A 25,512-nucleotide genomic window follows, 5' to 3' on the forward strand; every position below is an offset into this window, starting at 1 on the left:
CACATTTCTGCTATAAGCACCTGAGCACCCCTGGTGACAGAGGCAGCAGGTCATTCTTTATGCTGACATAGCTGCCACCTGAGCCCCTGACACCAAAGATTTAGTCTAGGGATTTAGAAAATATTAATCTTAGCAGAAGAGCAGTGCCTTCAGTTCAAAGATCTGGTGGCTGTTTAAGGGAGCACACACAGCAGCACTGGGGGGATGGTGCTAATTGTGTCCTTAGTCAGTTTTGAGTTCTAACAATACTTGTCCCTGCTACAGATTAGTTGTTCTATGAAATGGTAATACTTTTGTTAAAAAAGGAATTTGGATTTTCTGTTAAATATTGGTCAAGTGCACTTCTTAGGTCTTTAGACTTTAATGAAGTCCATTAAGTGAACACACAACTGTGAATGTGTTGCACAGAGTGACACTGAGATCATTTGCCTATAAGTGGATGACCTCCGGACCAACTACTACCCTTGAGCTCAGGATTACTTGAAAATACTACTGTTTGTTACTGCACATGGTTTTATTTTTGACATAGAGTTGCAGAACACAATGTAATAATTTTAATCTGCTTTTTGTAGTTCTTTTATGTGTCTGGACTGTAGTTGCATATCCAATGAAATGCCAGTTCATTTAGTTATCTTTCAGGAAATAGATATAGTCAAGCCCTTCAGAGCACCTCGAGGTATTTATGAACATCTTAAGCATAAAATAGTTATTCTTCTGAAGAGGTAAAGTAGTGAGTAGCCCCAGATTATGATTACTCTGCCTCTTTATTCATTTCAAATACTCGATCTCTTTAAACCTCAGAGCCTGTTGTCTGTGTAGTGTCCCTTTGTGTTGACATTATCCAAAAAGCAAGAATATTTCAGTAACGTAACTATTAAATGGATTCCAGAATACTTAAAAAAACAAAACCTGGAGGAGGAGGAGTGGCTTTTGCAGACACTTAGAACAGCACGGTTTAATTTTATTGGCAGCAAGGATGCAGAGGCTGAAGTTTTGACCAATTCCTTGAAGAAAGTGCTGCCAGATTGCTACCTCTGCATGGTAAAAAGCCAAAGGCTTGCAAGCGCTATTGGAGTGAGGGAACATTGATGCAGTCATTCATCAGCAGAACTTCAATGTCTTCAAAAGAAAAGTATGGGAAGGGCACACTTTAAGGCTAAAATCTGACACTAATTAAAACAGCACTCTCAGCAAAAATAGGGATTCAAAGACAACGGAATAATAAAATGTAGTGAAGACAAGATGTTAGAAGAAACAGGGATATGTATCACTGCATTTCCTACCGTTGTAGGAATATACATGTAAATGTCTTCAGTTATTTTTCAACTCCTGGTCTTGAGAGGAAGGAGGAGAGAACTAAGAGAAAAGCAAGGTGGCACGTGTAGGTACATGTCCTCAGAGTGCTCTTTGTCTCCTGGTTTATTGACCAGGGTAAGGCACTGGCACTGTGCATCTCGATGCAATGCAAGTAAGAGCTGTGGTGTGCAAAAGGCTTGTAACAGGAGTGCGAGCTCATTAGTTTCACAGTTTAGTCAGATCAGGGTGTTTAGGAAAAGATGGATAACGTTTGTACAGGGATTTAAAAGAATGGGATAGAGGTAGTCCTTGTTCCCATCATGGATAGGTATTTGTTGCTTAAATATTCTTGTAAACTGCAATGTGTTTGGGGGGCAAAAATGCTTTAAAAAACCCAGAACAAAGCATCCTAATTAAATTGTAAACTGGAGCAAAGGCACAATGTCTCGCTTTCTTACTAAATGAAAAGCCTGCAACCCAGTTCCACAAGAGGAAAACCAATGAGTAAAGAAATCGGAGACTGCTCTTTTGGTTTATTGATGCTGTTTTGGCCAAGCTAAGAATTCAGTTATCCTAAAATGATCAAACGTTGTTTGGAGAAAAAGAGAATTTCCAAACCGGCCTCATTATCTGAGAGAAGCTTAAAAATCTCAATTAAGGTAGTGTAATTTCTCTCTCGCCTACTTTAGTCTGCAGAGATGAAACTGGGGGAGTGTCCTGTTTGCTTGCTCTTCGCGTTTTTCAAAGGAAAGACTAGAGTTTTATCATCCTAGACAAATCCCTTGTTAGCTGCAAGGGAGAAGTAGTTTAATGATGAGGGGCAAAGTACTGTGTATCTTAAAAGAAGGCAAATGTGCATGTATTCATCAGTATTACAGTGAAAATTCCATGATGGGTGAGTATCTGTCAGGTTCTTCTGTAAAACTCCCTTTCTTGAGGAATGGAAATGAACTTTTTTTTATCTCTATCTGAGAAACTGCTTTTCAGTTTATGTCTGTGCTCAGTAAGTATTTATATGCGAATGGAAAGAATATCACAACAGGGTAATGTGATTACAAAGGAAAGTCATTCTTCTGATTGCAGTCTTTAAAAAAAAAAAAAAGGCACATATTGGTGCTTAAAAAGCTTTAAATAATGGTAATATGTAAATTTAATGTGCAACTGTGAGTTGACACGATCAATTGTAAATGTTCTAAGTGATTTCCCTCCACCTCCCTTCTTACCTTCTTTCTACCCAACCAGTTTTTGCAACGTTCAATGGCCTTGTCAGTAAGTGGAGTGTAATGACTTGTTTGGTCAGCAGTCAGCACATGCAAAATCTCCAGCCCATGAATTATGTAAACTACAGACCTTTAGACCCAGCACAATTCTAATGATGAAGCTTTAATTCAAAAAGTTTTAAATTAGCACGGTGAACATGTTTGTAGTTTCATAACACACACTGTAGTGAAGGCTTTCATGCCAAAATACAAACTCTCAGGATAGGTCAGGACGTTCCTATTGAACAAAGAGGCCATACTGCATTGTTCTGGTTTAAGCCCTTTGGCTGTAGCAGAAGTTCTCTGTCTGCTTCAAACGTTAAAGATCATCTGCAGAAAACATCTCCGGAGGGGGACAGACAGGTTCTTTTTGTATGTTTTGACTTTTTTAGGAGATGTGTTGCCTTGTTTCTGGTAAGTAGAGAGTCACTGGAGTAGAATAAATAAATACTATGTGATTAACTTTTAAAAAATATTAATGCTTTTGGAATGAAATCCAGTCTTCATTTCTGTAATACACCTTCTCTTTTTAAATAGTTCATGTGAAAGCCAAAGACATCTTACATGAATGAAGAAATTGCTCTCGTTACAATTACAGCTGTCAGGGAAGTGACTCCAAAGTGCTGTCTCTGTTCTGATATATTTCACTTTGTGGGGAAGGTTAAGAGCTGTCGATGTATCAATGTAGTTTTCATATACTCAAGAACACTGAAAATGTGAATTACGGCACCTGTAAAACATCAGTGATAATCTTTTTTTCTAAAAAATATAGGCTGTGTTGCCGTTAACATGGAGAAATAATGAATCTCAAAATTAATAAAATTCAAAACCAATCCAAATTCTGTTTTATTTACCTTCAGGTAAAGCTGTTGTATGTACTGAAGCATTAATTTCAGTACTTTTCCTACATCTTGAGAACTAGAGTCTCTTGTTTTTTAAATGTGGAATTCACACATCTACTTGGAAACGCAGTTTTTAAGAAGAGTATCAGGTATCATGAGACTCATCCTAAAACTGTACAAGTTGGCACTGGTGTATATCCTCACTGCGAAGTGTTATCAATTGATTTTGTTGGTGCTGGTTTTATTAGTTTTGTGGAACAGATTTTATGTTTCATCTGCATGTATTGGGGAAAAAAAGATCAGTCTTGTTGAAATTTTATGGAGGAATATTTCATTAGGAAGTGAAGAGCTTAACTTTACATAACCAATTGAATTGCCCAAAGCCGGAAGGCGTGGATGCTTGCTGTAATAAAGCCTCTGAAGGATGGGGCATTCCTCAGCAGCTGATAAATGATTTGCAGTACTACCTAGTGCTGCACCAGTGCTCAAGCTCAGTGAGTATTTGGGATATTCCATGGATCAAGCTGTTGCAGTTTACCATTCTGCTGGTTTAAATGAGCACAGTCGTCAAAAGCAGATGGAAGGTTGTTGGGAATACACTGCAGAAGGCAGTCCTGACCATCCACAAGTGCCCAACTTTTGGCTGCGTTGGGTCACACAGGGTCCCTTAGACCTGCGTGGACCGCTCTTTAGAGACACTGACTGACACAGAGCAGCTCTGCAGGTCCAACCAAAGGCTCCTGTTGACCTGCATGTCTTATCTCCTGCAGTAACTATAAGCACATGCTGGTAGACACTGTTCTCTGCAGTGTTCTTCCAGCCATCAGCAGTCTCTAACTCAGGGACTTCTTCAGCTAAATGTGGTTTCTGTGTGTTTATTAACCCTCAGAGGGTTTGTGTCCCTTGAGCTCATCTCAGCTTCCCTGTATAAGCTTTTTGAACACCCATCATACCCTCTGACAGTACATTTCATTGTGTTCCCTAAGGTGAAGAGGGTATGTTTGGAAATAGCATTCTAAATAGCATTGTTGGGAAGTAAAAATTTTGAGAGGATTGAAATGTTTCTATCTGAGATTTGCTGTCATGGCTGATGCTGGCAGACAAAGGAGTTTATTTTACAAGGGAAAAAAGGAACTGAGTGGCACGTTATTATCCATCAGGACAGTTGAATCTTCAGGCTATAGTTTTGATGTTAGTATTACTGTTTTGGCACTATTTTCAGTCCTGTTTCTGCTCCTCAGAACAAGTGATTAAGAAACAATTTCCCAATCTCTTCAGTTAACACCTCTTTGCTCCCCAAAAGCATTGCATTGTGTGCGATACAGGATGTGATACTTTAATAATGTATAAATCAAGTTAGACAGAAGCTGCCTGTCAGTTTTATTAACTTTGACCTTTTCTCCCATTATAAGGATGGTTGGTAAATATTTAATGGCCCTTATAGATTTTGACAGTTGGATCTGCATTCCTAGGAGCAAAGGTAGATTATAAAGAAATACCTATAATTAATAAAAATAGCTTAATCACTGGGGGTCAGCCTTCATGTATAAAATTGTTAAAATGTATTTATTGTTAATTCTTTAATGCCTGACCACAAAATGTCAGACTAGCTGGGAGGCTATGAAATGATTTGAAAAGGTTGCATTTAAAATGCATCTATGCTTAGCACCACTGGTTGCCTCCATCTCTGAGCAAGTGCCCAATTCATATTTCCATGAAATAGCTGCCTGTGTCATTCTGCACAGTGAATGGTGTCACCAACACAAAATGGCTACAGGAGGGCTGCTGGTAGTAAGATGCAAGAAGAAAAGGGAAAAGCGTGTTCCTGGAGTTGGAGGGGTCTTCTGCCAGAGCTGTCTTTCCCTTTAATTCCCTGCATATTGCACTCACTGCAAATTCTGGGAGCGAAGATTGAAAACTAAGCCCCTGACACTTTGAAACATTGCCTTTCAAACATGTGCTGTCCATTGCTCTCATTGATTTTTTTTTTTTTTTCATTTCAGAAATCTGTCAGAGAAAAACAAATTTGAGCAAAATTCATTTCTAAGCTGAGCTGTTGGGGCACTACAATCCCCTCTTCCCTGGCAGAACACAGTTCTCTTCCCATTAGGAATGCGATGTGTCTTCATGTTGTGCCACGGCCAAGATCACGTGGCAAGGCAGCCAAGTAAATCAGGAGCCTGTTAAAAAGCCTTATGGATGCTCTGATCATTGTCATTTGAGTCAAATTGCCTCACTGGATAGCTTCACTCATTTTAATAGCCATTTTCAAGTAGATCACTTTACCAAGCTTTGTTTCCTTCCTTTTCAGTCAGTCCCCTGCACAATAGCTTTGCCTAAGCCCCCTTTATTTTCCGAGCGTACATAAATCATATTTTCCTAACTGTGATCTCTTTTAGGTTCACACCATTGGGTTGGAGTTGTTAAACAGTTCACCTTTTCAAACCAAATCTTTAAGACAATTTAAAGAACACATTGATGTGGGGACTAGAATGATGGAGGAAATTGCATTTGTTTGACACTGAATTTCTCCTCCCACCTCCTTCAGAAGTGGAGAACTAAATGTAAATTGGGAGGTTTTAGAGGTGAGCTTGCTATTTGTTGCACTTAAAGCTGGTTTCAGGACAGACACAGCACTGTAGCTGTTCTTACATCTGTGAGCAGTGGGATCGTACTCAAGATCTTGCAGATTCATGTTGTGTCCTTCATAAATTTGTCTTTCACTGGCAAGTACAATAAAAGGTTAGGAGAAAGCTCCTGAATGTCAATTTTCCTGCAGTGCTATGGAGAGGTGCTAGCAGGTATTTTAAAGGGTAGATTTTTCTTTACAGTGGTAGAAACTTCTTTGTGAATGTTTGTGGTTTTATGTTTAAGAACAAAAGATGTGTTATTTTTAAAACGCTGGTTTATGCATCTTTCTTCCTCTTTTTCTTATTCCAAAAAGTAAGAATGCTTGATCCCTTGAGGGGAGAAACAGTCTTCACATTGAAAAGCAAGCTCAAGTTTCAGGAGAGTTAGGACTTGAGAAGATGTCTTTGATTCATCATCTTTCTTGCCCTATAACATAACTTCCTTGTGATACTTATTTCACAGCAGACTATAAATATGCTTTTGTTTGCATCATCTTCTACCCAAGCAATATATGTGAAATACCATACATTAACTTACTGACTGGCTGTAATTTGAATCAGGTGGTACAGATAGTAGAGATCTGATCACAGACAGTGTACTGCAGTGGTGTGTGTTTTAATATATATGTGTTTTATTATCCAGTTGCAGTACCATGCCGGGCTGGCATCTGGCCTTCTGAATCAGCAGTCTCTGAAACGTTCAGCCAACCAGATGGGAGTATCTGCAAAACGCAGGCCAAAAGCTCAGCCAACAACTCTTGTGCTACCTCCTCAGTAAGTAATGGAGTATTTTAAAGAGTTTGCATGGTGGGGGGCAGGTTTTCTTAAAACACTTTTAATTGTAATGATATATTTTTAAAAAAATCAGCCTTGTGCTGGCATTTTTGTTTCATACAAGATGAATTATTCTAGTTGGTGGGGTGGGGTACCTTGTAGAAACAGTATTTTGTTTCTTCTGCTTATGGAGGTACTTGATAACAGAAAAGTTGCAAGGATTCTTCTTTGTAGCAGGTCATAAAAGTTTTTGCAGCATGAGGTTGTCGTTGAGGAATGATGTTCCCCTGAGTAGTATGACTTGAAGCTTCAAGTAGGACTTTTCTGAAGGTCCTAAAAGGCTGAAGCCAAAAAGTCTTTGGTGTGAGTACTTTCTCGACAAACGTCTGTCTGAGTCCATCTGTTCACCATATGTTAGTTTTGCATTGGATCTAAACGTCTTTTACAGGTGACAAGCAATTATGAGGACACTTAGGAACTGTTTGAGGACATAGAGTATCAACACTTCAGGCAGTCTGTGTACTGATGCCAAAACCACAGAGATGTCCACAGCTAAGCTTATAAATTAGTAAACTGCTTAAAATATTTAGTTACATATAAGAAAATGATTATTATGTAGAAAATGAAGTGCTGAGCAATTACTCATTGTACTGAGCATCCTTGTAGTTTGTGGAAACTGCCTGGGTTTTTTCACGGAACAAGTCACTGGTATATAAACATTGTGCTTCTAAAAACTTCATAGTTGTAATAAGAAAAGTCTCTGTTGTCACCAGAGTCAGGCCTAAGTTGATGAAGGAATCTAAGGAAATCTTAATATCAGGTATACAATATACGCATTGAAAAGTATGTCTCTATCTGCAGGTGAGTTTTTGCTTCAATTTTGCATTTACCTGGAATTTGCAGATAGAATGTAATTTTAGTGTGGTAATGGAACTTGATCTGGTAGTTGAATTATGTTTCAGTATCTTATTACTACTTCCAGCATTATTCACAGGGAAAATACGTTTATGCTGAGTTGGTCCTTTATCTGTCACTGGTTTCCTTCTCTCTGGCTTCTCTTTGACCTTTCCTTATTTGTCCTTATTTGCTATCTTGGTGTGTCTTCAAGAAGCGAATAATAGTTATATTAAGTCAAATCAAATACCTGTTGGGCTCAATATCATGTCCCCAACACGGGGCAGAAGTAGATTATGAAAAAACTTATGAAAATATGCTTATGAAAAGTATTAAAAAAAAGTGTGGCAAGTGGATTTTAATATCTTGATTTTGCTGGAGTTTCATGCAAATAATGATGAATCATGCTGTGATTTTGGTTTTCCTCCCCTTCATTCTTTATAAAATCCAAAAAAAGAAAACATCAGGTGCAGAACTTCGTATCTCCTTGATATATATGGCATAGTGCATACTGATTTTCACACGGCAGTACAGGGATTTATGGGTTTTTTAGCTTTATTGATTAGTCAAGAAAGGGATAACTATTTCTCTTTTTTGCTTTGATATATGCTATTAAAATTAAGTTAAATGAGAAGTATTTGGGCTGAGTAACAGTGTGCTGTGAGTCAAGTATATATTAAATGTTGTTCAGAGCAACTATATTATGTAGAGCTTTTCTTAAACATAAGTAATAAAGAACGGCTATATGCCAAAATGTCATTTTGGAATGGCAGATTGGAGCAAATAGCAATGCTGCAGTAATCCTTTTCAGCCTGCAAAAGAATGCAGGGAACGCTGTTGCTCAGGAGGTAACATAGGTGATGATCTGGACAAAGAATCTTCTAAAAACTCTTTTATGTTTATGCAGATTTTGCATAAGGATAGTTTGATGTTAAATATGTCTTAATCTGAGTTAAAGGTAGCATTAGAGAGCATGTTACTAATCGATTTATGTTCCTGTTCCTTAAAGAAACTGCATGGGCAACTTTTGCTATTGCACATTGTGTTCTTAATGGCAATGACACAAGGTGAGGAATTACCTTGATAATCTGTATCTTTGATCTTTATTACTATGGTGAGACTTGAGTTTTATTCCACAGGCTGAACATAGACAAATGATGTTTCTTCTCATAAAGGTGGTGATACAAGACTTGATTGTTGTGTCAACTCATTGCTTTTACTTGAGCCTTTCATCTCTTTCCCTGCTCTGCTTTTTTCTCTCCTTTCCTCTCCAAAATGGCTTTTTGAAAAAAACCAAACCAAACAAACTCAAAACCTTCTCAGCCTGTCTTGGAGGCTCAGACATCTCTTCATACTGCATGCTCACAGAAGGAGCCAGAGAAAGGGTTTTGCAAATGGCAAAGCTTATTCTTGGTGGGCCCACTCATTGGTCCCTTGCCACCCTAACGCCATCGTTAGATGTCCTCTGGTTTGGAGGCAAGAAGCTTTAGCTTTTCACTGGTAGATATCCAAAACAGCAGCAGCAATTTTGAATCAAAAAGGTATTTTTAAAAATGGGAGGTCTCAGTCCTATAACCATTACCAGGAAAAATTTCATTTTCGCACTGTTTTCCTTATCTGAGGGCTTCTAAGCATGCTGAACTGTTTTGAAGAGAGGCCTTTTGGTGTTCAGTTTGGCTTTTCAGTGTTGGTTTTCACTGGCTCTGAAAGTGCAGGAAGGAATACTAGATTGGTATGCATCTCCTTTCTAGCCAAATGTATCTGTATGAGAAAATGACTAACTGCTGGCTTCTTTCTCCCCCTGCTTTGTCCCTCCTTCTGTCTTCTATTAACAAGACATCTCCCTGTACTTGCTAATAGATGCGTTCCCTCACATGCTTCTCATCTGGCTGCTGGTTCCTTCCTTCTGTTAAAGAATCTCAAAGCAGTGTTTGCTGAAGTGCTGAAAGCTGTCAGCTCCTTCCAAGTGACTAGGAAAGCAGATACATGCAACCCTTCTGAAAACCAGAGTGTCATCTTCTGGTTTGAAAAAGTCAATAAGAAAGGATGGCTCTTAAGTTTTCTTCTTTTCTCTTGAATTTTAGTAGTTCATGCAGTTAATATTGTATTATTTTGCTTGGCACCACATCTCAAAAGCAAATTCCTAGTTTCAAAGCTGTCTCCATGGCTCTGTGGGAGCAGAACGCTGAGCCTCAAAGAATCTAGGGTGGCTGGGAGCAGCGAGCCCATGGAAGTAGACCCTACTGCTGGACCACCCTGCTGTGAGCCCGGCAGACTGTGGTATGTTACTTTCTAGCTGGAAGAAGGTAGCAGTGAGTTGCTGTGAGATGAGGCAAAAGAAAGCAAAGAGGAAGCGCAGGATGTTGACTAGATTCTTCCAGTCGTGTTCATTGGCACACACAAGAGGGTCAGGTAGTTTTAATGGGAAATTTTAGGGGTCTCAGCTGACAGCCTTGTGACTTGATAGCTCTGTTGCATGGGGCTTTCTCAGTGCTCCCAGATTAATCATCTGTCTTCTCTATCTGGCAGGAAATTGCCAGAACAAGAACTTGCTCACCGCAAAAGGTACTAAGGCGCTTGCCCTTTATGCTGCCTTTTAGGGTCATTTGTTGTGACACTTGTGGTTTTTGGGAAATAAACAGGCTATAAACAATAAACAAGCTGAAGTCTGCTTCTTGTTTGACAACTTCAGGCTCAAGAGACAGAGAGGCTTGAGTAAAAGAGTCCAGGTTTTTTGTTTTAGGGCTCTTCAGCTTGTCTTGTAAATCTCTGTGGTTTGATGTATGCCCTAACCTGACAGTGAAAACATTGTAATAGATTGAGTAAAAATCTCTGTGAATTTGTACTCTATTGCTAGAAACAGCAGCAAAATTACTTTTCCATTATTAAAAACAAAGACAGTGCTGCCCATGATACTGTTCTAGATAAATGAGCAACAATAAACTGTGAAGATAACTTTTCTTTTAGGAGATAAGAACGACTTGAGCCCAGAGTGCTGGGCAGAGTCTCAGGAGGGACAGGTTGTTTCTGCCACTTGTTCTGGGTGAGGTGGAGGAGGTCTCTCTTCTGCTCTATACACTCAGAATGCATCTGGATTCTCCTAGAGAAGATGGATATCTATAAAAGACCAGACTTGTTCCATCCTTTGGAGCTACATTTGCAAATGATGCTCTTTGGTGAGTGGTCTCCTTTAAAAAGTTAATTTACTGGCTCAGCATGTGTCTGATCATCTGGATTTGGAAAATAAATATACAGCTGTCCCAAACTCGGTGTTTATTGTAGCTTGATTCAATACCAGCATAGTCAAAGTGGTGGTGTTTCATAGCAGTAATGCCCTATTGGTTTTAGTGGTTCTGTCATATAAGTAGTACTGTAAGATTCTGTTGTATTTGTTCAAGAACTTTCTTCAGGACACACAATCTGACTCTGTAGGAAGGAATTCAATTTAAAATAGTCAGTGATTGAATATTCAAAACAAAGTTACTATTTTTAAGTTAACTAACTGAAAGGTGTGTGTGTATATATATATATAAACTATACACCCAGTCATCAGATGTGCCAGAAGAAATTATTTAGAACTTCACTTGTGTAATTTATCACATTAAGAAAAATCCTGATGAGCCCCTTTGCCAAGAGTTTTTGGAGGGAAGGGTTTTCTCAGCATTTTGTTTTATAAATGACATCTAATTGCTTCCCAGGTTCAGGGATTTTCATTATGAAAGAAAGAGGCAGATTATTGTAAAGATAATGGCAAAGCATGCTTAAGCCAATAAGTGTTCATAGGTTTTGTATTTTGTAAGATGGTTTGTTTAAATTCTGCGCAGCTGGTCTGACCTCACTGTGTTTTAGATGTCTGAAATCCCAGATAGGGATTCCTGCTCTGACACCAGGAACAGGATGTCCCAGTGAAGTGTGACGCCTGGTCTAGAGGCTGTGGGGAATGTGGGTATTTACCACGCGAGCGTTGTTACTGTGATAATCCTGTTCTGTGTTACAAGCTGTACTGTGAGATTGGGTCTCTTAGAAGTAGTCAGGAGCAGAAGAGTGTGGCTCTATCTTCCATTTTGAGAGAAGTTGTCAGAAGTTCTTGTAGTTTTAAAATTCTCCTTTCCCCCTCCTGGCAAAGCTGCACTAAGTATCAATATTCATTAAATACCACAGAGATGATAATGTAATAAAGTAATAATCCTCAGGCCCACATCTATACTTCTTTCCAGAAGAGTTGGGGTTGAGAATATAATTAAAGATTAAAACTCTGTTTGCATTCTGGAACATGGAGATATCTTTTTGTACATGATGGGGAATTGCATTAATAAGGAAGAGATCAGTTTCCAATAACTCTCAATACTAGGAGCTCATTTAATATCCCTGTTCATGTTTAAGTTTCTCTCAGTATTCCTTTAGCTTGACTTCAGCAAGACAGTGCAACAGGAACTGTAAAAAAAAGAACATGTTGCTGAAATCTGTGACCCTTTTGCTCCAAAAATTAATCTCTTTTTATATGAAAAAACAAATTAAAAATTAGTTCTTTATATTGTAAGACAATATTTACAAGAGTAAGTTTAATTACTTTGCAGCCATGTACCACGTAGATGGAACATTAGTTTTAGTATTTGGTATCTTGTGCACAGGTCGGATCACATCATCGTAGTGTTTTGATTTGGAGTAGATCGATGAACACCTGTTTGGCAGATGTTTTGGGAAGCTGTTTTAGTGTAAGTTGCAGGGTATTGCATTTATCCCTATCTGCTATATTGATTTTAGCATTGAGAGTCTATGTGCGTATCGTGCAGCATCTTTAGATACTCGAGTCTCTACTATTTCAGCTGCTTCAACTAAATAGAAAGTCTCTTTAAAACTTTCTATATTGTACTTCATCTTACTTTTTTAAGAGTTTAAGAAAAAACTGTTACTTTCCCTTTGAAAATCATGGTCAATTTGTTTCCTCTTGTATGTTTTTCCCTACCTGTGTGTTTGGTGGTGGTGTATGTGGTCAATCTTTGTTAAATAGGTCTTTGTTTTGCCTTTTAATAAGCTCCATAATTTTGCACAGAAGGTCCAAAATACTGGTTTCCCCCCTCAAATATTGGTATTCTGACTCCCAAAGCTAATCTAGCTAGGTAGAGTGCTAGTTCTTTCTAACCTCTAGTAAAAATCATTCGCTTATTACACAGGTGGTTTTGTGAAGGTTTATCCATTCCCTAGAGAAAAATCTATTTCAATTATAAAATCTATGCTGTGGGTGTATAAAATCCATTTTGGGGGTTAGTATTCCATTCTTTTCTAAATACAGTGGTGGTGGAGGGGTTCGATGTAACAATGGCAGTTGAATGGTACCCATTCCTCTAGAATTTTTCAAGGGAATACACACAGTGTATGTAGTGTTTACTTTCTTTCAAGGAAAACTACAGAATAACATGAACCTGTGCAGACTGCCGCCTACAACACTGCTTCAGAGAATAGCAACATCCTCAAGTGAATTTTTCAAACTATGTAGCATATAATAGAGAATAATGAGCAAAAAGGAAACCACTATTTTGACAGCTTTGTTCCAGGAAAATAAGTGCTAAGAATTCAGATCAGATTGAATTTCAGCAGCTATTGAAAATACGATAGTTTTGAGTTATTTTAAGATACAGCAGTGTTGTGATTTGTTTTTGGATTTTTCTGCAGGTTTCCCTTCTGCCTACCAAGCAGAGATGACAACAGTTGCTTTTAGACAAGCTGTTTTATGGAAACAAGATTGGATCCTGTTAGAGTCCACCTTTCGTTTTAGTTTTAGTGAGATCCTTGGGTATTTCTGGTTTCCTTAAATACAGTGAGTATTAAAATTGTATCCTAGGACATGGGAGGAAAAGTTGTAATTAAATTATCCCAACTTCTTCATCTTCTTCTCAACAGTGTTTCCCCAGCACTGCAAGCTAAGAAATCTGGTTCTCTGAACTACTACAAGGGATGTTGCCACCACAGTATTGGAAATTCTGATTTAAGTTACCCTCAATGGTAATGTTTAATAGGTGGCTTGGAGCAGCTCTGGTTCTTTTCAGATTTGGTAGCCAGGACACTTAGATCCCAAACCTGGAGAAGCATCTGCCATGGTTGAACCCATAATGTATTACAAATTATGAGGGAAAGATTCCTAGGTGATAACACATCATTAAACTTCTGTGAACTGAGTTTTATCAAGAGAAGAGCTTTGTTTTCACTTCTGTTCACTTGGGTTATCTAGCATGTGAACTCTGGAGCCATGCATGTGTTTGTAACCTGTTTAGCTACCAAAGATACAGAAGGCAGGCAGATGATTTTATTTTTTCATTCCCTTCTTTCTTTCCCTGTTTGATCTGTGAGGCCCTTGAAGTCCTTTTCTGTGCTTTATTAAGGATGTATATGGTTTCTTGAATTAGGGACAACTTTGAATAGTGAACCAACAGAGATTTAATGAGAATCTGAAAGCTGAGAAAAAGTGATCTCTTTTTAAAGTCTGTGGATGATAAAATGTGCTGTAGCACTCAGTCCTACAGCAGGTACCTGCTTCTGCATCTCTGGCTTCTAAATTTTTGTATGGCATGTTGTAATACAGTATAAATCCAATTGTCTTTTATGCTGTAAACTTGATCACTCCCAGCGTTATTAAGCCAGCATTCGGACAATAGGAGAAACCCTTTTAGAGTATTAATATTTTGGATTTTCATTTGTGTTTATCTCTGATCAATAGAAGTGTTGGAGCACCAGATCGAGCTGTATGACTTGGGGAGTTGAGTAGGATCCAGACTGCAACCTTACTTGTGTAATAGACTGTTGTGTTTTTTAGCAGGTTTGGTCCCAGTATGTGAGGAGGCTTTTCCCCTCTTCCTGCTCTGTGCCCTCCTGCCGTAGTCAGTAGGTGGGTCACAGTGGCTTCTGTGGAAGTGCACTGAGTGTTGCCAAAGGTCTAGTAGTCATCTGTGTGGACTGCACATTACCACAGCTTGGGTACAATGTGACTTTGTGTGGAAGTTTTTTGGATTTTAGCTGCCATTCTTGAGTCTGGTGGTGCTTGGTAGCTCAGTACTGAGTCAACACCTTTGCTGTTCTGTGCATCTGTAGAAATAGGACTTTAAAAACTTTTTATTCTGATCTAATCTCCTGCTGTGTTGCTATATCTGGCAACAGGGGGTTCTGTAATAATCTTCTTTGTTTTGTTATGCCACATCAGTGGGTTTTTTGGCTACAGCTATATGCTGAATTTCATTTCATTCCATTAAGTCCCATACAGCTGCATATTTTCTTGCAAAGTAATTACAATAATCCAGCAGGCATTGATCAACACAGATTGTCCAAAGGAAAGATTTTAACTCAAACTAAATGTTCCTGAGGATATTCATTAGCAGGATAATGATTTCTATCCATAAAAGTACAAGAGACAAGGATTTTGGGTGCTGCTTTATCCCTAGTAAATTACTGACGTGCATTAGTTGTGTTGTAAAACTTGACAAGTGTACTTTAACACAGAGGAAAAATCTGTTCTATTAATTAACTTTTCAACAAATATTTTAACCAACTGCTATGGAAAGAGACTGAATGTAATTAAGATTTCATCATTTCTTTACAGTGTATAGAGCTTCACTTCCTAATGTGCTGCGAGCTTTTATGGATTGATAGCCTGAGCTCAAATGTCCTTGTTGTGAACACCTCCATGAATGGTCCTGTCTTGAAGACATGAGCCAGAAGAGGCCTGGGGCTGATCCCTGTTGATGTTTTGGTGCTGTATTCCCCAAACTAATCCCACAGAAAGGATTGCCCTGAGTCTGATGTGTAGCCCTATGTGACTGAGCAGTGATTTGAAATAATTCCCATCTACTTTACTGAAGATCAACTGGAACACTCCATTGTTGGGAAGTGAAAAAGCTTTATCTTTCTGGAAACTTTGGGCTGTCTACCAGCCTTGATCTGTGTGTTAATTTTCTGGAATAGGCATGAATCCAGAGCAGTGTGTAGCCCTCAGTGAACATTAGTGTTACTGGGGGTTGCAGCCCTGTTGTAAAAGAGCAAATTTCGGACTCTTTGATGTATGTTTGCCTTAGAGGTAATGTTTGTGTGAGAACTGTGCCATTAAAAGGTGGCAATTAATTAAAAGTTGTTCCACAGTCCCAACCATTAGAATATGCCCTTGCAGCATTTAGAGCAGAACACTAATACTGCACTGTAGGGAATCCCTGTACTTTCAGTAAAAAAGAAAGTTAAGGATGAAGAAGTTAATGTGTAATTAAAGACTCAAATACTCATTTAACTGCTTGTTTCTGTGTCAAAAAAAAGAACATAAACTATCAGTGGTTGAACTAATTAGACAGTGAAGAACAAGCTAGATAAGAGAGGAAATTTGTATGAAGTTAATGATATCAAAGCGTTTTCTAACGCTGTGATTTTTATCGTATGATTACTTTAACCCCTTTATTTTTCAGCTTTACTATTTGAGGAGGGAGAATTAGAGGCAGCATTCCTGCAGCAGACGATCAATCTGAAAAGAATAAAACTGCAGCTTACCAAATTAAGAAGCACATTACAGGAAGTGTTTCCATCTGCACTGGTTGTATATTCCCTTGTCAAAGATGATGAGCGGAAAGAGCAGAGCCATAATAAGATGGAGGGAGACCATCTTTATATTTTGGTGGTGTAGCAAGAATGGCAATAGGAATGTATTGAGAATGTGTTTATTAATGACTTCATTTCTGTGCCTCTATGTGATTCCAAGTAACCTTTAGGCATTTGAGAGGAAAACTAAACAGCTATACTGTGAGGGGGGATAAAAGTACTTTCAAATGTGAAACCTGTAGTGTTAAGGAATAGGAAGCTCTAGGTGTATCACGGTAAAAACAGCCATGAAATCTAAGTTGTGCCTGAAAAGGCAGGCAACTAAAGTCCCCTGTAGTTTCAACAAAAAGGGGAAGTTTTCCCAGGTAAAGAACTGCAGATGGGGATTTACCTGGGGACTAATGGGGCCATTCCCTTCCCTGGGGACTGTGGTGGGCTGCCTGTGCTGCAGCGCTGCCTCGAGCGGCTGCATTCAGCACCCATCAACCAAGCTTCTGAGTTTGAGGAAGATGGATAAATGCCCTTTCGAACTAGAAAGGATACAGAGTTTGAGAACTGCTTTGCTCTGCTTTCTTTACTTGATGTTAAAAATAACTGTTATTACTTTTAAATTTCACTTTAGGGCATTCTCTGGTTATTCATGTGTTTATCATGTACCCTATGGGTGGGTTAAACAAAAAAAGCTTGGGTAGCAAATTCCAGCTGATGACTCATAGACTTTTCCTTTAGACACAATCATCATTTGTAATGATTTGAATTGTTTTGGTACCATCATTTTCCTAGTCCCATTTTCTCAATTGCCAATGGAAAACATAAATAAAATGCAACCATTGGAAGTTTCACTGGGTGAAGTGGTTTGATTTTCACCCCTTTATAGATGCTGCTCTGCCTTTATTTTCATTCCTAATGGTTAAATTTTGCAAGGTACTTCCTCTTTGCTGTGTAGGTTTTACTAATAAAGCATAACAGTGTCTTTATAATTTCAGTTATGTTACTCAGTAGTGTGTGTATGTTACTTTGAAAACAAGTGTTTTAATAGTGTAATGCACATTTCTAACTGGTCATAGATACATTTGCCTCATTATTAGTTTATTTTCCTGATTCTTACCTTTGCATGGGTAATACAAGGAGTAAAACACTCTGGACAAGGGAAGACTTTGTTAACATCGGCAGGCCTAGTTTCGACTTTTCTCTTTAGCTGCAGGCAGTCTCTTTATTGTCTGTGAGTCATGGCCAGGGGAATCCTATAGTAAGTCCTCTAATTTTAGCAACCAAAATTCCATGCAGCAATATTTGCATTAAAATTAAATTTTTTTTTTGTGTTGTTCAGGATTGTTCTTCCAAATCCTGGTTTGGGAAAGAGAGTGGGAGTTTGGCACAGAGATCATGGTAAAGTAGTTAATCACTTATTTAACCTTTGCTGAGTTTACTTCGCTTGAATGAAGCGAAGATTATATTCTGCATATGATCATTGCACTCTGTTGTTGCCTGTAATACTTTGTTTCCGTCCTTGATTGTGGAATAGTGTCTGGCCTTTTTGTTCTGTGCCATGTATGTTTGAAAGCACTTGAAGATACAGAGATTCCTGAGTAAGTTATTGAGAGCAAATCACTGTTTTGTTGAGTTGCTCAATGCCTCTGTTTCCCACGTGAACTGAGAATTGTATCATCTGGGAACTGCACAGGAGTGCTTATAGCAACTCGAGTAATATTTGTACAAAGCTGGGATAAGAGAAGGCATTAACTGTAAGGCGGATGCTTTCATGCAGGGAAGAGTCTGGATTTTTGTCTTTTATTGTCAATTCTTCAAAACCAGTGAAGTTTTTACAAAATTCAAAGTCCAGGAGTGACCCATTGTGAGGAGTGAATGACTGTATAATTCCTACTTGTGAGACCTAATAGGAGGTTCTAACTATCCACTGTCAGCGTTCATCCTGATAAATGAGGGGTGATGTATTATTCTGTCTCCTTTGTGTGCTTGCCTTTAGGTGTTCATTTCAGTGATGGAAGACAAAGTGCAGACACATGAAATAATTACACAGCAAGCTTGGCTGGAGCCTGTCAGTCTGTGTCAAGCTCCCTTAGACTTCTCGAATCTCTGAATTGTTGAGCTCTTTTGCTGATTGTTGCATTTAGTGTTTGGTGTTAAAATCAAATGTGGTCTAGAAGTAGCAAAAAATACCCTACTGTTTTGATGTGTTTTAACTTGAGATTTAATATCTGTGTCCAAAATAGCACTACAAAACTGAGCTCCCCTCAAGCCAAAACCCAGGCTTCTCGACTTCCCTATTTTACATGCAGAACCTTCTTTCATTTTGGCTTTTGCATTTTGACAGCTGCTCAGCAGGGATGATGCTTTTGCTCATGACAAATTTGTATGCGCCTTGTAGACAGGTCTTAGAAAAGAGCCTTTTGTGAAGGACTGAAAGACAAATCAAACTTGGGTCTAAATTTGGGCCTAATCAGCTACAGGGAAGACTCATAGTTTGAAGAATCATAGTCATATCTAACAGTACTGTTATTATAAATAATACCTAAGTTTAAACATTTATTGCTTTTTAACTGTTTTTTATGGTTCAATTTTAAATGTAAGTTAAGAAAAGAGGGCATTAGGCTGATGAGCTGAATGTCACTGAAGTAAATTGTTAGCAAGTAACACATACATTTGAAAGTCTAGGAAGTAGCTCCTGGCTGATAATCACAGGTTTGGTGTTTCAGTTACCGAAGCACGATCTATCCACTGAGCATGCTGAATACGTTCTGTAGTTGTAATTCCTCCAACTGTGTGTTTGTGTGCTTACTCCTCAGGTACCACCACCTCTGCTAACCCTCTGCGTGCTGCAGCTTTTTGTGTTTTCTAGTCAAGTAGACATCAATGGAAAAGTCTGCTGTGGCAGTGGATGCTCCAGACTCTCAAATCTGAATCCTCTTTGATTTGTGGTTGGAGATTGAGTTGGAAGGGACCTTGGGAGGCCATCTAATCCAGCCTCCTGTTCAAAGATGGTCTCTTGTCTCAAGTAGATTAGATTAGTTGTGATGTTGCCTTAGCTGAATCCTGAAAACCTCCAGGGTTGGAAGACTACACTTGTAGTTGTTATTGAAGCAGTTCTCCTGCTTCTAGAGGTCCCATTAGTGCTGTTCTTGTTGAAACATCTTGAAAATAACCCTATTCTAGGGAGGGTGTGAGGGGATGGGGTGGTTGATGGAGGGAGAAAGCAGATCTTTTTGGAGAAACTAAGTAGTTATACAGGTTATATATATATAACTATATGTACAGGTTATAGTAGCCTGCTTTAAAAAAAACACAGTAAGAAGCAGATGAGTTAACTAAAAGGAGCGCTACAAGGAGGAGTGCTTGGGATTTAAAATAATATTTGTATAACTTTTTTACTCTAAAATTTGGGTTAAAAGCAGTTCATACTTGACGATCCTTTCCACTTTGAAAGTTGCTCTGCATCTACACATAAGGTTACTTCTTCAGCAGTGATTTTACAGCGTAATAAATGATTAGCAAATCTAATGATATCTTAGTTATTTCTAAGGAAGCGAGATGCGTTTCTTGCTGTGACAGAGTGATGGTGGCTCTCATATGCCACTTGTAAAATAAGCTCGTTGGCAGAAAATGCCAGGTAGAGCTATTTTAACATGTGATTATGCTTTTTAAATGAAGATTTATTTTCAGTGCAAAGATAGCAACTTCAACACTACAGACAGAAAATCAATTATAACTTTTGCTAGTACAGCTAAAATTTCTGCTGCTACTAATTTCTTTTGGTTGTTCCACACTTGCTGTCTTCCCTCTGGTTTTTATTAGGTCATTGATGGCGATAGAAATTCTGATATTGACGCCTAAGTGGTGTAATATTCTTCTGCCTCTCCTGCTGTGTACTCTTGCATCTGTCTGCAGTACCATGATTGAATTGTCTGTTCCTGTGCGTATGTATTTAAGCAACATAATTTTTGTTGTGTCTTAGGCATCGTCCTTCAGCAGCAAGCTCCTATGCAAGCAAACCTCTGTTTGCTTCTGCTATTAATTGCTTTGTCAATATACTGGATCTGAAAGACCTGTGTTTTGCAAATCTCTTTGATATCTTCTTGAACAGAAACCATAGAATCATGGAATGGTTTTGGTTGGGAGGGACGTTAAAGATCATGTATTTCCAACCCCACTGTCATGGGCAGGGACACCTTCCACTAGAGCAGTTGGTTGTCATCTTGTCATCTCCATACATCCTAAATACATCCTAAAATGCCAGTGTAAACAAGGGACACAGAGAACTTATTGTTGTTGGATGATCCTTAGTTTTCAGGTTGTTTCAAGTATTTCCTTGTTCACTTGTTCTTGTTGGTTGTATACCTGTTCACTTGTTCTTGTTGGTTGTTTCAGAGAATTTCAAGAAGGAGGTTTTCTCTTTCACATGAAGTCTGTTCAAATAGTGGAATCCCTTTGCTTTCAAATCCTAAATAAGTAGCTCATTTCCATCTCCTGAGGGTGTATGATAGAATATATTGAGAGAAGTTCAGCTCTGATTTGAGCATAGAGCCTCTCCAGATGTGTCAGCACGGGTCCAGTGTGGTGTGCGAGAATGGAAGGTGCTCCTTGACTGCCCTGTGATACTGGAAAATGTATGTACATGCACGTATTTAAGCTCATGGTTTGGGGATATTCTTGTTTTACAGAGTAAATAAGCCCTTTGTTTTGTTTGCCCATATTTTCTGTCTTTTGCTGTTACTGACTTCTCACTAGTTGCAGCTTCTGAAGAAGTCTGTTCTCAGTATAATGGAGTGGCTTGCAGGAAGACAGTCAAAGCAGCGAACCTCTCAGCAGTGCAGCAGAGGATGTAATTATAATTCTATTTGCTTTGTTTTCAGTCAAGCTTTCTCTTTCTGTTTTCCCATCTTCATGCTTCCTTTTCAGAGGTGGTGCGCAATGTTTGTCTCATTGTGTCTTTTGCCAAAGTTATACAATACAATCAACAGCTAATATTTTTGTCTCCTTTTTTAAGAATGTGTCTGACATTAGATCAATGCACATGTGTTTTGTTTGTGTTTTGAATCTATGGAAAACGTGATGATTACAATTAGGCAAAAAGTGAAGAATAATTAAAGGATTAACCAAAAGTCAAATACAGAAACGTGTGTCAGTGCAGTGAGTAGTGAATGCAAAGTGAGCACGAACAGAGAGCTCCCTTGAAACACCTGCAAATTCACTGATGTTTGGAAATATAACTGCAGGACAATCTTTTGAGGTGATAGATACCATTTGGTAATATTTCATCTGTTCCTGTAGGGCATCAGCTTCAACTGGTTGACTCTGAGTAGCTACATATTAGCTAATTAATCATATAATTTGCTGTCATGTTACTTGGTGAACCTGTATTCTGGTAGCAGCACGAATCTGAGATAGTGATTTCATAACAATCAAAATAGCTGTAATAGCCCTGGCCTGCATGAGTCACTTCAACTTTCCTCTAGTTGCTTTCAGAGAGATCTTTGATAAAAGATTCTTCTAATGAAAGTTTTGTCTGCTAATACAGACAGTTTGCAGCTACATGTGTCAATATAGTGAGTCCCATTCTCTTCTTTCTACAGTGTATTTTAAGTGAAAACACCATACTGCAGTAATACATTTGTTAATACTCTACATGTGTTCGATATCAAACTATTCTGTAGCTTTTACTCTGCGATGAAGCAGAGATTTTATTTTCTTTTTAATTGGGTATGTGTTTATGCTATCAGCAAACCTTTTCCTAGGAAAATACAGATCTCTCTGTTTGGGCGGAATACTTCAGAAGATTTGCCTCATCAAAAAATTATTGAACTCTCTTTTCATAAGCAACCTTTAAGGCTTGGACAGTGTAACTGTAAGCAGCCATCTCGAAAGGAGAAATATGAACAGTGAGTTTAAAACAAAAAAAACTCCAAAGTAACCTTGCCTTAAAAACCACTATCATTTATCTCCATGTTTAAATTTTTGTCCATGTGCAGGGAATGTCTTTAGTCAGTGTAAGAATCTAATTAAATCTTCTCGTGGTAGTGATTTGTAGCTGATCCTCTGTTTACTGGAGCATGTTGTTAGACTACTAAACCACCCCCTGCTGAGAGACACTGTCAGGGACAGACAGGCGAGACACTTGGCAGCTGATTGGGAAAGGTTCGTCAGGCTGGAATTGTCTTCAGAGTCTGCGAGGAATTACTCCTTGTCCCTTCTGTAGCAGAACTTCCGAGATGCCATTTGGCCGAGTCCATGTTCTCACTTGTGACCATGTACAGTCCCATCTGGTGGTGGCTTATGTCATCTGCCTCATTCACGTTACAGTGGGCTGTCTGTCTTTTCTTTGTTTTTAATTAAGGACTGTGAATGCATAAAGACTTTTGTTTTAATTTTTACTTATTTACTACTGGAAATTTTCTGACAATTTGGAATTTCTTTACTTTGGGTAACCAACTTGATATTCCTTAAAGGAACTTGCTTTTTATAAGTTTTGAGCTCAATATTCATGAAGCAGATGCACAGAATTGGGGAAATGTATCAAGGATCAAAGCTAGGCAGTGTTGTTAATCCTGTTTGCATTTTCCTAAGGAGACGTTCATTCCTTGGTTTTCACTTAGGCAGTTTTCTCTGTTAGTATACTTTCATAAACAGACTTGTATTATTTTTTAATAAGCTGAGCATTTCTCCCTGATAGCACCAGGCACAGTAGTTCTAAAGGGCTTATTCTGCTTTAGATATATTTGGCATAAAAGCTGGTATGTGTTTTATTTTTTAGGGAAGCTCTGCAGGTAATGTAAAGTGATGCAGATACAAGAATATACCTACGAACAGAACTGTCTTTGCCTACCCTGTTACTTCTTTGGCTTCAGTCCAGGTTTCAGCCCTATGAAGTACTTCAAGCTCTGCTCTGCCTATTCTGCACAGTGGAGGAACACAGGCAAAGCAGACTCCAGTGATTCAAAAGCCCCAGTGAACATAAAGCCTGGTTGATCTCTGCTCAGTCACTCTCTGATCCTTGTGTGTGAAGGGAGAACCCGATTACAAGAGTGGGAGAATGGCCAGAAAGGTGCAGTGAATTTGTGCCGTTGCTTTGCTGAGGTGTCTGGATGGCATTTGGCAAGCCCAAGAGCAGCTGCCGTGATAAGCCCTTTACTTTAACCAACTCTGTTGTTTTAAAGAGAATTTTTGGGGTTGGTTTTCTTTTTCCCCAAAGAATTTAAGAGAATTAGCCCTCCTCCCCCACGCTGGCTTTCAGTTGAAGCCACGCAGTTAATTTCCATGAGCCCAATAAAAAGTCCCAACCTAAGAAACAGCTTGTCATGTTGGGAGGACGAAGCGATGAAAGTGTATTTTTTAGAAAACAATATTCTGAAGGGCTTCTCTCCAAAGCATTTGTACTGGGGAGAATCTGGAGTTTATAAATGCCTAATTGTACTTGTTATATGCAGGTTTTGTACTGGAGTATAAAGATGACCTTGAAGGAGTCTTTTGATAAACCTGTGAGTTTTAAGGGAGATTTTTCTCTCTAGTGTCACAGACAGATCAAAATACTTGGTCAATGCATAATTCTGAAGAGGATAAAACAGGACTAATTGTGAAATTCTCCCAAGAAAACTTAAAGTCAGTGATCACAACAGTTGAAATGGGTATTTGGTGAAAGCTTGTATAATAAATTGCATTGGGCTGTACGAGTGATCATTTATTACAGTATCTCATCTTATCTGGTTTTTTCCTCACCCTTACTTCCCTCTTAATTACTGAACACATTGATTTTAAGTGTCCTTAAAAGCTGATATCAAGTATCCTAAGTACCCTTAGAACTAGTGCTATTAAGGCTTGTCCATTTTTACCATGGTTTATAATTGTAAAAGAGTGCTAGGTCTTGAAGTGATGCTCTGTTTGAGTGGCTGTTTGAAGTCTATTGATGAGGCGTAAAATTGGAGTCTTTGCTTCCTAGTTCTATGTATTCCAACATCTTGTTCTAGAAGTGTAACATAATTCTAAAGGAAGAAATTAGAAATGTAATAATATGTCACTGTGAAGACTTGAATGAAATGGTGGAGGCCATATTTTACATGCTGTCATGTCTTTGGTTCTTTTTGGTTGTGCTTTTTCTCTTGCCTAATTTGCTCCTTCAGGCACTTCTCTTGTTATTTGACTATGTTAGATGTTAGTGTGCTTACAAGCTTTAGAAATCTACTTGCAAAAGACAACAAGAGTCTGGTGCAGATTCTAAGGTGATAGCACTATGTCTTAGCTCTGATCTGTAGGAATGAAGCCATTTTGCATAAAAGTTGAGTACCTTCATCCCGGTAGCTTCTAACAGGGCATGAAACGGATGATAGCAACACAACACACCCTACATACATTAAATAATACAGGCTGAAGCTCTGATATGGATGCCGGTGCCTGCATTTTAGAATCATAAAATCATTTGGATTGGAAGGGACTTTTAAAGGTCATCTAGTCCAAGTCTCTGCAATAGATGTGGATATGGCAGAGACAATAAGCTGAATAGTGGTTTTAGCTGAAAGTAAAAGAAATGTATGGTGAGGATGAGATATTCCAGCAAGACAGGTTTTCAGAGTACTGAGCCTTTGCAAGTTTAAGGAATGTTTTAAACCAGCATGATACTGCCTGCAAAGCATCTGAGTGTGATTTAAGTAGGGGACATGTTTTTAAAAGCAGAAAATGCCAGGGCTTTGGTAACTTAACAGATACAAACAAAATCTGTCTCAGGAAGTGCTCTACCCGCCTGTTTTGATATTAGCCACTCTCCAGAGGGTTATATCCTTAATCCTCCCTTCCTCCTATCCTCTGAAATTTGCATTGCCTTCACTAAGTTCTGGGATTCAATGTGCCCAATATAATGATCACTAAGATCTCTTCCTTTCAGCAGTACTTGTCATATGGTCAAGTGTAGTGTCTGAAGAGGTCTAACTGTGCATAACATCCTGTGTTTCCTATTCATCAGTCTCTCCATCCAAAGGTAAAATCTCGCTGCTTTTCATAGGTATAGAACACATAATAGGTATCATGCATCACCTGTTTCCTTTCATAAAAGGAGGTAAGTACTGTAATTTCTGCTCTGTTGAGGGAGAAATAAAGCACAAAGAAAGTGAGAAGACTTTGCTGTTGAAGTAATTCTTCAATAGCAGAGCTGAAAATAACGTGTTATAAAATACTGAATTCTAGCTTTAGAAGGCTGAATTCAAGAATGACAGCGTGGAGTTATGTGCAGTATCAGGATCC

The 25,512-nt window shown here is 38.6% G+C and overlaps 1 protein-coding gene across 3 annotated transcripts in view; it reads left to right on the top strand.

The window, feature by feature from the left end:
• MED27 (mediator complex subunit 27) overlaps positions 1-25,512 on the top strand; it is an 86,410-nt gene that overhangs the window by 25,420 nt on the left and 35,478 nt on the right. For all 3 annotated transcript variants that reach the window (XM_030506740.1, XM_030506741.1, XM_030506742.1), the window contains exon 3: positions 6,671-6,801. In XM_030506740.1, the coding sequence (XP_030362600.1) occupies positions 6,671-6,801 (131 nt within the window). The remainder of the gene's footprint in view (positions 1-6,670; positions 6,802-25,512) is intronic.

This window comes from Strigops habroptila, chromosome 15, assembly GCF_004027225.2.
Source record: "Strigops habroptila isolate Jane chromosome 15, bStrHab1.2.pri, whole genome shotgun sequence".
Classification (NCBI taxonomy): domain Eukaryota; kingdom Metazoa; phylum Chordata; class Aves; order Psittaciformes; family Psittacidae; genus Strigops; species Strigops habroptila.